A 16,124-nucleotide genomic window follows, 5' to 3' on the forward strand; every position below is an offset into this window, starting at 1 on the left:
AATGTTGTCGGTGTGCTTCAGTTTGTGCAGTTTCCTTTGAGCCATAATTTTTAAATTCTCAAAGAAGAACTGCAAACGAAGTTCATTCTTTAGAGCGTCCCACACATCTATTGTGAACCACCCTTCCCGGATGTCAACATATTGGGACCTTCACCACAACTTCACATCTTCAGACATATGCATGGTCACCAACGTCACTTTGGCCTCTTCGGTAACTGTACTTGTGGCCTTAAAATAATACTCGATATCAAAGATGAAATTTTCTAATGCCTTTTAAAGTATAACTTAAATGTTTATTTTATCGAAAGACTTTTGTTGTTTAAAAGTTTTGCAAGTGTTCATGTCATGTGTTAGTTGAAGTTGTTCTGGAGGCGAACAACTTCGACTGACATCACCCCACATCTTAGGCCGAGCAAGCAGGTGCCTAGGACAGGGTATAACATGTATACTCAAGAAAACAAACTACAAACAATAGCAGTGCGTCTCATACTACGAACAACTAAGGTTCTAACTTAAAGTAACATAGCAAAGTCTTAAGTAGAAAACATAACATATATACTACAAGACAACTTCCTATACAACTCCTAACACTGTCATAGTGTAAATATATACAGACCAGATGCAAGTTTCAAATAAAAGACATACTATGATAGAAACTAGAACTCAATAGCAAATAAGCAGCAGCAGGTCAAGCTCCGAGACCACGATCTCTACTTAGAAAGTGAGTAAACATTTTAAAAAATGTGAACTAAAGCTCATTGAGTAACTAACTTTAATAAACATGCTTTTAGAAACAAAAGTAAGCAATATCAGTATGAAATCTTTATGAATAAATTCTCATAAGAAAATATTATCAAATCAATTCATATTAAAAACACTATCATGACTTTTATATGGGGACGCTTAGTACTCCCAACGTCTTTTAGCTAAGCAATAATATTTATGATATAGTAAGACACGCCCAATACTCTCAACGTCTTTATGGTAGTGGGGCACACCCAACAATTTGACAACATCATTGTCGTAAAGTAAACTCAAAACCAACAACAAAATAATTTCTATGTGAATCTATAGTAAAATAGCTTTAGGCTTAATATCTCCCTCATGCAACTAGTAAGAACTTTAGAAACTTATGAAAACTTTAAAACATGTTTTTGCTTAAAACATACTTGCTTAATTCACAAGCTCAACTTAACTTATACTTAAATATTTGAAATCTTAGTCACGAACTCATGCTTAACACAAACTCTAGCTTTTAAGACTTAGAAACATTATGCTCATTACAAATTTTATACCTGAACAACTTATCTCAAACATAATTCATACTTGAACAACTAGTTTAAAATATAATTCATACTTGAACACCTAAAATTTACTAAAATCAAACTCATGCTTATAATAGATCTAAGTATTAGTATGAGAAATTGCAATGGGTAACCATTTCAACAATAATAATTAAGGATATATCAAAGTTTTAAAAAAATTGCAAATATAGCAAAACTATCACTGATAGACTTCGTATGGTCTATAAGTGATAGACCAATATTTGCAATATGGTCTATCGGTGATAGACTTATATCATTGATAGAATTTGTTAAACTCGTGATTTGTAAATACATTGCTAAAAATGAGTAAGTAAAACATATTCAATTAACTCAATGCATGCTCAAATCAGTTAACTAGAAATTCATGTTCAAAATAAACTTCAAACACATTTTGTCACTCATTGGATCGTAGCTAACTCCCTTTAGTCTATAAATTTGTCCAATCTTTCCTCGATCAAAATTAAAGATGCGAGGATACTCCAACTAAATTTCCAACCATAACCCCTTTGAATTTCTACTTCACCCTAATACACATTCCATTTTCACAGCTTTCATACCTAAAATATCCAAGTATGTAAGTTACCTTCGTACACAAGCTTGTTCTCCCTAGTGATACCTATTGATTCCTTCCGTGTGGATTGATTATTTTACGTTAATTCTTACACAAACCTTAGGCATAATCATTAACAATTTGGGCTCCATTTATTCCATAAACATTCTTATATTAGTGTTTAGACTTATGACTCCTTTTACTATTCAAAAATTTCTCAAAGTCACTCCAATAATCTAAATTCCCATAATTATAAGCTGATTACTTAAACAACCTCAAATTGACCATGAAACCAACCAAATAAAATGTGCATCAAGTGGAAAAATGTTTAAAAAATTATTCCGACTTCATATTCCTAAAAATATCAATCAAAACGACTCCTAATTTCTTGTACTAAACTCTTACTCAGCCATCAAACTAGCTAACCTTTAAATTGGTAAGTCTCAATTTGCTTCAATAATCCAAAACTAGTATTACTTGTTATACAGATTATCAAAATGTTACGAAGATTATTATCATAATAAACAGAAACTCATACATAAATATAGATATGAGCCCAATGAATTCATGATGTCTTTCTTAAGACAAATTTACTCACCTTACTGTTTGAATACGTATTGCCTCCCAGGATAGAACATATCACCTTTCTTCTAAGTGTAGCACCCCATATAGAAGATCAACGAACTAAACCTTATGAATATACCAAACGTCAAGATTGTTGATATGGAGAGAAATTTATTTATAGAAGACAAAGGATTATTGATATTCAACTTCTCTCAACCAAAAGGACTTATTCGTAGTCATTTGAAAAGTCATATCTTTTAATTATTAACATTTTTCATGAAATGATGCATCACTCATAATGCATCCTTTCATGAAGAAACATAAATAATAACCATTTATTCTAACATTACCTCCTCAAAACGTTTCTCCTCTATTTTATGCACAAATTGAAGCAAACTTCTAAATTCTACCAAAATCTACAACTTTTATGATCAATTTCTTCAACGGCCCCAAGGTCTATCTCCTCCCTCGTGATGCATTCACAAATTGTTGTAGGGGCATTTTTGTCTTTTTTTCCATTAAATCTATCAACGAATTTGGACTGGACATGAGGATATTTAATCATCAAACATTGTTTATGGACTAAACTTTACTAAAATATTTGGTTACTTTTTAGCCCTAAAACCAAATCGTTAGTAGAGAGAACTAAAACTTTCAAACCCAATATATTATTTGGTGTTAATGGGATGCAATGTTGGAGATTTATATATATGATGTTTAATTTGAGGCACGAATCTTTTTTCTATTTTTTTCCCTTTATATCCAAATCTCTAAAGAAATCTCGAAAACAAATCCAAAAAAGTGGCCATTCATATAAGTTGGCTTAAAGAACCAAACATATATAGCCGTATCAAAGACTACCTAAAGTGAACAAAGAAAAACCAACCAAGTGGGGATGTTCTTTATCATCATCAACCTTTAATTATTATACCTTCTTTATCAGACCAAAACTGGAGTCGCCATTCACCAATAACTTTCTTTCCTTTTTCTTCCATTTCTCATCTCAAAATTGCATCACTCCCACCCCCAAACCAAAGTATACATTTTAATCTTATTGACAAAAATATTATGAAATTTTAATCAAATATCTTATGCGTGTAATCAATAAACTGTGATTGAAAATAACATTGATTCATGTATTATAAAGATTAAGTTCATTATGAAATAAAAAAAGTTACACGTAATTTTGATAATATTTTCATGATAGAAACTTAATCCTTACTTATTAAAGCTTAAGTACTAAAGTAGTTAAAAGTTCCAACACTAAATCCTCAAATGTAATCCCATATCCAATAAATTAACCCTCCATTTTTTTCTTAGTTCATAAGGAAGAAAAGAAATAGCCTCTAATAAAATCCCCTCTTCTCCACTTCCAAACGACTCTCAAAGAAATAGAGCAACAAATAAAGAGAGAGAGAAACAATGCTTGTGAGTCGGCCTCTTTCCTTATTTAGAAGGTCACCAAGCAGCATTTCGATGCCGGTGGCAGCATCGGAGGGTCCGTTTTCAGGGGTTTTCGTGGTGAAAGATGAGGAAGCTGAAGCCGATGACTCGTACTGTTGGGGGATTTGCAAGAGAAGGAGTATTAAGAAGGCACCATTTCCACAAGATAGGATATTGACCATTCTTCATAGTTCTTCTCAATATGAAGAAACAAAATCCACTAAGGTTTGGTTGCTTCCCGTTCTTGATCGTCCTCTTTCTTCTAATCGTTACTATCTTATCAAAGCTGGTGGCAAACATAAAGGGTTAGTTTCCTTTCTCTTCTTTGCCTCCTCCTTTTCTCTAATATATTATATTTGACTGCCAAGTTACTTAGTGACTTTTCCTTTAAACAAAAAGTAATTTGTTCAATCTTATTTGGTTTTTTAGTTTCCAAAGATTAAACTCTATGTAGGGGGGAATTTAGTTTAGGGAGAGGTTTATGTTTGTTGAAGTGTAGGAATAAAAAAGAAATAATTGTCATTTAATACGTAAATTTGTTTCCATTTTAAAATGGACAAAACCAAATGGTTTGAATACCAAACTGATCAGTACTTTTAACTTTAAAAAATATTATCACCTCTTTTAATGTGATACAAAATTTGAATTAAAATATTTTGAAGATGTTATATGAAATAGAATATACGTAGGAATTAGCCTTTTAACTTATTTGTCTCTTCTCTTCTCCCTTCCCTTTAAATTATTTATATATCATCCTTTTACCTCTCAATCATTTTGCTTGGTAATATTTATTTATATATATCCTAACACTTTAATTATCTCCACTTTCTCTTTATTTTTCTATTATTTATATATTTAAATTATATGTAATATAATTTAAAACTCTCTCTCTCATCTTTATATCTACAATAATAGCATATAATTCCATGGCTCCAAGCTACCCTTCATTAGTAAAAGTTCTCATTCACCTTCTATTCATCCTTTTGTCATTGCATTCAATAGGTAAATGAGTTCTCTACCAAAATTCTATGCCCTATATATACTAAAAAAAAGAATAAGAAGATGTTTAATATATTATTCTAAAGGATAAATAAAAAAACAAAAAAAAAAACTGATAGCAAAATTTCGTATTTTATCGCTAATTAACACTAATAGAAATATCGATAAAAGTCTTATTAACCATTTATGAGATAATTATAATTGATAACCATTTTAAAAATAATAATTAAGGATATAATATTGTAAATATAGTCAAACTATCGTTGATAGATTTGTATCGCTGATAGATTTGTATGATCTATTAATGATGGATTAATATTTACAATATGGTTTATCGTTGATAGACTTTTGTCATTGATAAAATTTGACAAATTTTACTATATTAGTAATTTTTTAAAATGTTGTTATATAGTTAATTATTTTTACATTACATGGCTAAATTTGCAACTATTTCTAGTTTTTTTTTTTCTTCAACTTCTTTAAAAGCGTCCACCCAAATTCATTTGTTGAGTGTTCGTTTGGTTTTTTAAAATATATCTACTTAGCTAAACAAAGCTTCATATGCCTAAATTTATGAATATTTAAGTTTCTTTAATTAACCTTTTCCTTTTTAGTTCTTTTATTTTCAAATTTTAGTCATTTTTCACAATGATTTACATCTTCTTCAAAGAAAAAATCAATTGGTTATCACCGATAATGTATACATGATAAGTGTCTTCATATTTTAGTGAACCTTTATGATATAGTTTAAATCCATATCACCTGCATTATTCTCGTCTTTATTAATTGAATGTTATATTTATATCAATTTTAATTTTCAATATTATAAATTAATTTAAATATTAGTGGGAGGTTTTTGTAAATTATAAATTTTTTAATTCAATTTTAACTATTTTTTTTAAAGATATTAATGATATGGTAGGGTAAATTTAAATAGATGTGATGTTTATAAGTCTCATTAACCTAAAATTATGTAAATATTTACAATAATTTTATCTTATATATATATACACCATTAATTTATCTTTTAAATAAAAAATTATTTTTATCTTTAACTTTTCCATTACAAAGACTCGAAAAACATCCTAAAATATCATTTTTCTAGGAATAATGACAATCTAATTGATGGTAACTAAAATCGATTGAAAAAGAATTGTAACAAGAAAAACCTACACCACAATCAAACATCTAAGTGATGAAGGAATGAGTAGATGTGAACACAACTTTATTTTATTTTGATTAAATTAGTTGAATTATTGATTTTAACCGTTCCAAAATCATTTACTAATCTATTTTGTTTTACTGTTTAATGTGACAATCTCAAATAATGATCGAGCGTAACATGGATGTAATTAGTAACACGGTTAATCAACCACGATCTTTAGTATTTACACATGCTAGCTTTGTTTTTATATTCTGGATTTGATAACAACATTTGAATTAAAAAGAAAATTTTGATAGCATATCTAATCTCTCCCCCATCAATAGGAAGGCATACAAATGCTCAAGAGAAGACGACATAAGAACATGTTGCTTCGGGGACGTTTTGAGCGACAAGAAGCCATCACCCTTCAACTTGAAAGACATCTACCAACAGTTTCAGATTCACAGGCACCACAGCGGCGGTTTCTTCGCTCAGTCAGTCGCTCCCGATGGTGTTCCGCCCAAGTTTCTCCGAACCAAAGGATGGAAACTTCGTTCTTCTTCTTCCTCCTCAACTTTCCATCTTCCATTTCAGGAAGCTCTTGGCTTAGACTCCTCTAGTAGAGAGCTTCTTCCTGACTTTAACTTCCCCATCTTTACCACTCGCTCCCCTCCTGTGGTGGTCGGAAAATGGTAACCTCTCTTTTTTCTTTTCTTGCTTTCATTCTCTACTTAATCCCTTTAATTATGGTTTCATTCCCATTCACCTCCTAACAATTCAATTTTAAATTTTGTTGGTCTCGTTTGCTTTATTCTTCTTTTACTCTCTAATCTACTTTTACCTATATTTTAAAAAATCAAGTCTGGAAAACTATACATATATATATACATATACCCTAAACCCTAAAATTTCAATTCTTATACAAACATGTAAATTATTATATATAAAAATAAAAGAAAGTGGATTTCATTTTTAAAAACAAAAGAGGAAATGGTGACCTCGGTTTTCTGTTTTTGAAAATTTAGCCTATGAAACACTACTTTTTTCCACTTTAATGTGTTATTATCAATATTTTCAAAAGTTTGGCCAAATTTTGAAAAACTGGAGGTAGTGGTTTGTTTTTAGAATATATATAATTTAAAATACAACTCTTATGATAAGAAAGATGCTAATCACTTTCATGAACTAATAAAGAAAAATATGATTAATTTTAAAAAATCGAAATAGTTACAACCAAGCTAAAACCTTAGTTTTTAAAAATTTAACTCTATCAACCCTCATTCTATTTCTAAATTTCTTTTTTTGTTATTTAAAAAGCTAATCCAAAATTTGAAAACTAAATAGAGTAGTTGTTAAACGTTTGTTTTTATTTTTCAAATTTAGTTAAAAGTTCAACTCTTTTACTTTAAAAAAGAAAAAAAATTGAAAGAACATAGACTATATTTTTTAAAAATTAAATAGCTAAGATGATGTTGCATTTTTGTTTTAGAAATTGGACTCCAAATAATTAAAAAAAAAAAAAAGAAATTTAAACTTGTGCAATAGTTACAATTTCAACGGATTCAATTTTAAAATGGATATAAAGTTGAACTAATTTTTTTCGTCCCTATCTTATCTTATTTTAGGACTGACCTTTTTGCAATTTGCTTTTTCTTTACTAGTCAATCAACATTTTTTCTAAAGGATCATTCTGGTCTATATAATTTTGTTTTCTTTATTGATTTCTCATACACTCATAGATCATTTTCAGTCTATGAGATCACCACACACTAACATCTATATTTTCTTCTTTTCTTCTTCTTACTTCTCCCTTCTTTTTTCTTTTCTTTTCTTTTCTTTCTTATTCTTTATAATTTCATAGTTTAACTTTCACTTTAATTTAAATTTGATTTTTCTTATAGAATAATTAAGTAAATATTGCATTCAAATTGTTTTCTTCATATGCCATATGAATAATTTTAGTGTTCAAATTATAACGTGAATGCTTAAATCTTCTTTAATGTCTAGTTAATAATCTAATTTGAACTACAAATAGGTTACGTTTTTAATTATCTTTTTTATACTTTTCATCGTTTAGATGGACAATAAGTTTCTATCTAATGCCATCAAATTACTTAATTATCAACTAAATGATTTTGTATGACACACAATAATAGATTCTCATGATAAAATAAGTCAAGTAAGCCAAAAATTTAAAAAGGTTCAATGACTAGACGAGTGCGAACATAGGTATATATATTACAAATCCAACCTCTTGGCACATCTCCATCCTTCAAGTTTATTTAGTTGGTTTACTATATTATTTTATACATGTTTCATTCTCTTCTGAATTAGGTTATGCCCATTTGTTTTTGTGAGGGAGAACTCAATGAGCATAAGAAAGCAAATGAAAAGATCACCAATTTACTCTCTCACTCTTGAACAATGTTGGGAACAAATGTTCTCTTGTGAAAGCCCTAATGACGAAACTAGCTCCATCGTGACCGTCACCATCGACGTGGCTAGAGAGGTCGTGTTGCTAGCCGGGAGAGAAGCAGAGAGAGAGAAAGGAGATGAGCATAGAAAGGGATTCATTTGGTTTAAGGTTTGTAATAGATTAGATGGTGGTGGGACAGCCATGGGCATAGGACTAAGCATTGCCCTATTGGAGAAAATAAGATGGGTGCAAGAAGCGGGTGGCTGGTTCAGCAGCGGCGACAACGACAAGGGCGGAGAGAAAGTAGTGAGGGTGGAGAAAGTAGAAGAAATTACAAGTGAAAATGGTTGGAGAAGATTTAGCCTTTATATGTTGGTGGAAAGCTTTGTTCTTAGGAGATCCAATGGAGGTTTGGTTTGGAAATATAATTTCAGGCACACTCATACCATTAAGTGTAAATGGGAATAGCAAGCAACATCGTCATCTTTTACCTTTCTTATTACAACCAAATATCATTTTAGTTTGAGCATAACTTACATGAAGAAAGTTCATTCTCTAAATTACTCTCTAATTTTGAAATAACATAAAATCACCAATATATAGCTGTATTGTAAAAAGGTGAAGATCAAAATATCTGACAATTTAAACTAACAAAGAGGAGCTATAAAATGTGATAGTGGGTGTGAAGACTTATCTTGTAATAACTTTGATTTCTTGAAAGATTTGAGTAAATCGCTTCTGTACACAATGGATATACATGTGTTTCAATTACTAAACCACTTTAAAAAGCTTGATCGTCTTCTTCTTCTGTTTAGCTCATCTTCATTTCCTCCACAGATACAAGTGTACAACTTCAAACTTCGTTCTTTAATTTTTTTTTTTCCTTAGTGATCAATGAAATAAATGTGATGTTCAATATTAATATCTTCTAGTTATATGTACGTAAAGTTATTAACTACAGTAATAGCTATCATAACAGAAGAAACAAATAACTCAGAGAAATTTGTTAACCCAATTCGGCGAATACTACCTACGTCTAGAGCTTACTGCTCAGATAAGAAATATTATTAAGATTCAATAAAGTAAACAGCTTGTCTCATCTCACAAGTAAACTCTTCTAACAAAGCTATGTATTAACACTATAAGAAATCAAGGGTTTTTCAACGCACCAAAATGCGTCTGTCAAAGGAACATCGGTATAAGGGGTTTCTTCCAACGTCACTATCATCACATCAAAAGAGGGAGTTTCTCCCGACGCGCCATAATAGATGTCGGGAAAATGTGGACAAACCCCAACGTGCTGAATGAAAACGTCAGGACTGCCTTCGATATTACTGGCGTCCATAGTGTCACATCAGGCTAGGCCTTAAAATTAATTGTATCGTTGGTTTTACTTCGACATGACGTCAGAGAAGTCGGGAAAAAAATCCACATGCCCAACGCCATTAATGATACGTCGGGAATGGGGTGGATTTTCTGACATTTTTCCAAAAACGTCGAGAGTTGTCCTTTTAATAAACCCTTTTGATTCTGTAAATTACAGAAGTGAAAGAGAAGAGAAGAAGGAAAACGAGAGAGAGAGAGAAGAGAGAGAGACAGAGAATAAGAGGTATGTGTCGTCGGTCCCAGTCGCTCGCCGCCGTGTTGTCGTCGTCCTTCTCTGCCGCCGATTCTACTAATTTTGGTAAGTATTATATTAGTTTAGATGTAGTTTATTTTTATTTAGATTTAAAATTATGTTTTAGGAATGATATTTTGTATTAGTTTTTGGTCTTCAATTTGAATTATGTAAATATAAGGAGGTTGAATTGAGATTTTGAAAGAGGGAGTAAGTCGGAGTAAATTGGAGTAAGTTAAAGTAAACTTGAGTAAGTTGGAGTCAGTTTAGATGAGAGATATAAAACTAATCAAACGTATTTATGTTTTAAGGCTTTTAACGAGATGGATAAGAGTTTGATGAAACTTAGGGATATGTTTTTTATTGAGTACAGAGAAGGAAGTTTTCCAATTTTTAGATATTGCAAAATATCACGTCAACAATTAAAGGTAAATAAGGTGTACATGCAAGAGATGTATGAATTTAAATTGAGACTCATTAGAGGGTGTGGAGCAACATCTATTAACCACTGGACTAACCTCTTTATACATAGACTAGGTGTATCATGGAGAGCTCGTGAACTTGTACAGAGGTATGCAAAGACTTGATGAAGAAACGAGTAGTAGTAATAATCCTTTTGATGAAGGAACTAGCAGTAACCCATTTTCTGAAGAAAACGAAATGTTGGGTATGCTGCATGATTTACAAGCTCGTATTGAACGCGTAGAAGGAATGAGGGAAGGTTTGGAGAATGAAGTGTCGTTTATTAGTGGGATAGATTTAGAAGAAGATAGAACAACGTGGTATTTAAGGATTAATTAAACCAAGCAAGTCGTGGGCTATACCCCGACTATTTAAAATTTTCATCCCTGAACTTTTTGGTTATGATGATGCATGTGAAAGTTCTAAATAGTATGAGCAACAAGTGTTTCGACATGATTTTTCGGATAATAAAACATGCATTTCTAATGTGTGGTACCAATATCCATGGTTCATTCTACGAAGCCAAATGTAAGTTGCGTGAGTTGAACCTTGGATACAAGACTATTCATGTCTATAAGTATGACTGTGTATTGTTCTGAAACGAGTTCGAGGATTTGCAACAATGTCTGACTTGTGGTGAGTCTCGGTACATGGTTAGTTCCAACGACAGATCATTAGGGAAAAAATTATGCATAAAGTATTGCTCTACTTTCCATTGGTATCGAGATTACAACACTTGTTTGTATCGCAAGAAAGCTCGACGGACGTGAGATGGCATAAGGATAAATGAGCGAAAAACAAAGGATGTGCTGAGAAATCCAGCTGATGCAGAGGGATGGAAACACTTTGATTATGATTTTCCTTATTTTGCTTTAGAGCCACGTAACGTTTGTTTTGGGTTATCTTCATATAGATTTAATCCTTTCGGTCGTATGAGTATCTCGCACAATATGTGACTTGTGGTGTTAATTCCTTACAATTTGCTGCTATGAAAATGCATGAAAAAGTCAAACTTTTTCATGTCTTTGCTCATTCCCAACTCAAAATCTCCTAGTAGGGAAATTGATGTGTACCTAAAGTCAATAATTGAGGAATTGAAAAATCTACAGACTTTTGGTGTGCATACATATGACTGTCTTACGAATTAGTATTTTTAGTTGTATGCAGCCTTATTATGGACAATTAACAACTTTTCAGCATATGGTGATCTATCTGGGTGAAGTACGAAGGGGTATCAGGCATGTCCCATCTGCATGGGAGATAGATCATCGTTCGGGATAAGAGACAAAATAGCTTTCATGGGACATCGTTCTTATCTTCTACATAACCAAGTTTGGAGTAGAAGTAGACTACATGATGGAAAAGTAGCGCGTAAGACACCTCCAATGGTAATGAATGACCTAGAAATCTTGGAACAACTAGATTCGTTGGAGTTTTCAGTTATGAGCAAGCATCCTATGTTGAAAGATAGAATAAGAAAGAGAGCTCTTAATTGAACAAAGAAAAGTATTTTCTTCGATCTTCCTTACTGATCGAGACTACTTATTCATCATAAACATAATGTAATGCATATTGAAGAGAATGTTCGTGACAACTTGGTTGGTATGTTGTTAAATATTGAAGGAAAAATCAAGGATACCACGAATGCCCGATTGGATCTACAATATTTAAAAATAAGAAAAGATTTACATTTGATAGAAGTTGGTAACCGATTAGTGAAACCACATGCGAGCTACACGTTGACCAGCAACGAGCAAGTTGAGTTTTGCAAATTTCGGAAAAAAGTTAAGTTTTCTGATGGATTCATTTCTAATATTTCACGATGTATGAATGCAATTGAGGGGAAGATATTGTCGCCATATTATCTCAAAATTACGTACTTCAAGAAATACCTACTGTTGATATGTCGTTAGGGTGAAACCATTTCTAAAACTCTTAAAAGACATGACGAATTTTTTCTGAATGGTTTAAAGCTCAGGTATATAAAGTAGATGACTTAGAGAATTCGTACATGCAGTATTTTATATTCTATATATAATCCGTTCAAGTACACTTATTTCAGGTTATAGCAGAAAAGCGTGAGAGTTCAAACAATATTTCTCAAGATTTCTTCTCACTCGTAATGGGATCTTCACTTGAGGTTCACTCTTACAATGGATATATTGTTGGTGGCATACGATTAAACACGTTGCAACGTGATTCCCGATGCGCAACACAGAACAGTTGAGTCATGATAGTCGGTGAAGGTAGTGGAGGTGGTGCCAACAATAGTTTCTACGATGTTTTGGATGAAGTGTTGCACTTTCAATATCCATTTGGACAACGTGCTTGGCTTTTTAAGTGTAAATTGTTTAACACAGACATCAACAAAAATTATAGTACACATGTGGAACTAGACTACAAATCAATAAACACGTCTCGTTTTTGCTTCGCTGAGGAACCGGTGATTCTCGCAACCCAGACTCATTAAGTTTTCTACCTTGAGGACCCTAAAAATGGTATAGAATAAACGTGTATGGGATGTACCAGAAGTGGAAGATGTTGAGAATGACCAACTAAATGTATTGAAAAACGTCGTCGGACCTCGTGTGGACGAAACACTTACTGAGGATGCAACTTTGTGCAAAACAGAAATTGACTACAGTGGTGGAATTTAGAACCCTAAAAACATGCTTAAAACATATGTTTGCTTAAGAACTTTCTTCAAATCTCACAGTGATAAACACGTTTCTACATAACACACACTTTGGAAAACTAACTTAAATCCATGCTTTGCTTAAATCATGAGTTCAACTTGAAAATACTTAAACATAATTACCATAACATTTTCATAAACTCAATTATCAAACCTATGCTCAAACATGTGGCTCATACTTATACTTTCGAAATTCAACTTAATAAATCAGTATATTTAAGCATTCAATTATCAAATTATGCTTTAAACATTTGATAACAAATCATATTTGAAAAATTAACTTAAAATCATTTTGTCACTCACGGATTTTGACCTCAACTTCTTTTCCTCAAAGGTTTGGAGACCTCCTTTGACTTCTTTATCGGGCAACACTTCACATCAATCAGGCTTAAATTCCAATCTCTTAAAAGTAATTTGAGTATGCATATGAATTGTTTGTGTAAAATCTTATTTATACTAATCCTAAGTTAGATTAGTCATTTCTTAAGTTTCTCCTAAGCTGTCGGCTCCTACTTGTCAAAATTCCAAGTCTTTGCATGTCTAAATATCTCGATTCCAATTCCACTAAACACTTAATTCTTAATGATCTCTGGTGGAATTGGGTCGAGATCACCAATTAAACACTTTCTTATCTCCAGTCTCAGTCAAATATAGCTTGAGATATCCCCAAGATCCTTTAAATTTTTTTCTTAGTCTTCAATCTTGATCGAACTCGTGCTCAAGATTGCCCGAGATTCCTATAATTTTTTTCTCTTCTAATCTCGGCCAAACCAACACTAAGATGACTATGAGCTTACACTTCTTAAGCTTTTTATCCTTCATCTCGACCGAACAAGCACCGAGTTTGCCCCAAAATTTTACATGACTACTCGAGATTCAACTCTAAAATAACATTTTATCTTTCCTCTCGACCGAGAAAGATCAAGTTTTAACACTTTTGTCCCGAGCTTCTACTTAACCTAATTTTTACCATCTCACCCAACTTCAATCAGAACGCCTAAAGACTTTAAATCCCTTGCTAGCTCGCCTAAGCCTAATTGCTTAGCTTCTTAACTTTAATATCCAAATTTGGCTAGCTTGCCCAAGCCAAATTTCCCTTTTCTTTACCAAAACTAAAAAAGTTTAACAGGTTTCTATAAAATTTAGGATTTTACATGTCTTTTCTAAGCGTTTTCTTTCTCCGAAACCCTAAATTTCTTACACAAAGAATGGATACATGGTTGTTGGTCAAAATGGGAAGAAGGATGTTCAGTTTTTAGAAGTTTCTTACGTAATAAATAATACATTATATTTGAAACAATAGTAATTATTTACGAAAGTTGTTTATGTTTACAGAAACATTAATGAGAAAAAATTATGATGAATATATCTAATATATGCCATTAAAACATTAGTCGTTCTATGATATATGTAATGTTGTTGAATATGTTTGCGATGTACGGACATTGATGAAAGAATTGAAAATCCACGAAATTATATGAAAAAGTGGTTGAATGTTAAACTGGTTTATGAATAGTATATATGAAATAATATATTGTATATTTTATGAATGAAAGGTTATACTATCAGTTTGTTAAACTGGTTTCTGTATTTTATTTCAAACATTCATATTATATTGATAACATCATTTGTGTATGCAGTGATATATAATGAAATTCAACTATAAATTATGTATTATTGAATATATGTAGTAGTGTATATATATAACAAATCATAGAACATAAATATGAATAAGATGTATATATATATGATAAATCATATAATAGAAGTAGATTAAACTGTGGTATACAAATGTATATATTGTTGACAGAAACTTTACTAAACAAAAATATGAATAAGATGATCATAACATGTCGTAATTAAACAAAATATTAAGAACTGGACCGTAAGATATTGTAAACGACCAAAAATTAAAAGCATGACCAGAGGCATAAAATGTTGGTCGAAAAAGAACAAATAATATGTTATTTTTGGCCATCATGTCAAAAAATATTAGAACTATATGTCACTAAATATTCATGTTGCAAATAAGAAATGATATATATACTAAATCACATAACAAACATATTATATTTTATGGGTATACTATAATATATATTGTTCATTTAAAAAATATATAACAAATAGAAGATATATAATTATATGAATTGAAAATATATATGTATGTATGATATTTTTACTACATATTATAGATACATTAAGAATGTGTATTCTACAGTTTTAAGTAGTATTTACTGTACAAATATATATTTTAAATACTAATTATTAAATAATATGTAATTTACAACATATTTGAGATATAAATGTTTATATGACTAACAATATAATATTACTACATGATAAACAAAAAAACAAAGAACATGACTGAAATGAAAATATTTTCGGTTACTATATGTTACAATATGTCTTATTTGTATATATGAAGTAGTATATATCTGTAAGCAATATTAGTATATATGTAACAAATCACATAATATATATATATGTAATGATTAAAAAAAAATATTGAACCGTTACATAGTATATGTATGCTGTGGTATATAAATTAGCTATTAAAAATTACAGAACTAAAAAGAACCGTAAACGTATTATCTAATATACGTAGAAGTATACATGTAACGAAACACAAAGTATAGGCAATCCCATGCCTTTAAAAGTTATGATTTAGATATGCATATTCTTGTTTCAGTCAATAAAAGAAATTAAAAAAAAAAAGCCTTTAATTCATCCTCAAACCCAACTTTTTTCTTCTTCTTCTTTCTCAATTAAATTAATCTATAATAAGGGAGCTTTTTGCAAAAGGAATAAATTAAAATTACATAGTGTTTTGATATATTATTCTTTTAGTTCAACTTTAACAATTGGGTAACAATTGGGGATATTTAAATAGTCTTTATCTTGTTTATTA

The 16,124-nt window shown here is 30.9% G+C and overlaps 1 protein-coding gene across 1 annotated transcript; it reads left to right on the forward strand.

The window, feature by feature from the left end:
• The first annotated feature begins 3,577 nt into the window (after nucleotides 1–3,577).
• LOC101206442 lies at nucleotides 3,578–9,220 on the forward strand. Its single transcript, XM_004140377.3, has 3 exons — nucleotides 3,578–4,187; nucleotides 6,370–6,717; nucleotides 8,360–9,220. The coding sequence occupies exons 1-3, from the start codon at nucleotides 3,862–3,864 to the stop codon at nucleotides 8,907–8,909; spliced, it is 1,224 nt and encodes a 407-aa protein (XP_004140425.1). The 5' UTR covers nucleotides 3,578–3,861; the 3' UTR covers nucleotides 8,910–9,220.
• Nucleotides 9,221–16,124: the final 6,904 nt, after the last annotated feature.

The sequence above is a fragment of the Cucumis sativus genome, chromosome 5 (genome assembly GCF_000004075.3).
Source record: "Cucumis sativus cultivar 9930 chromosome 5, Cucumber_9930_V3, whole genome shotgun sequence".
In the NCBI taxonomy this organism is placed as follows: Eukaryota; Viridiplantae; Streptophyta; class Magnoliopsida; order Cucurbitales; family Cucurbitaceae; genus Cucumis; species Cucumis sativus.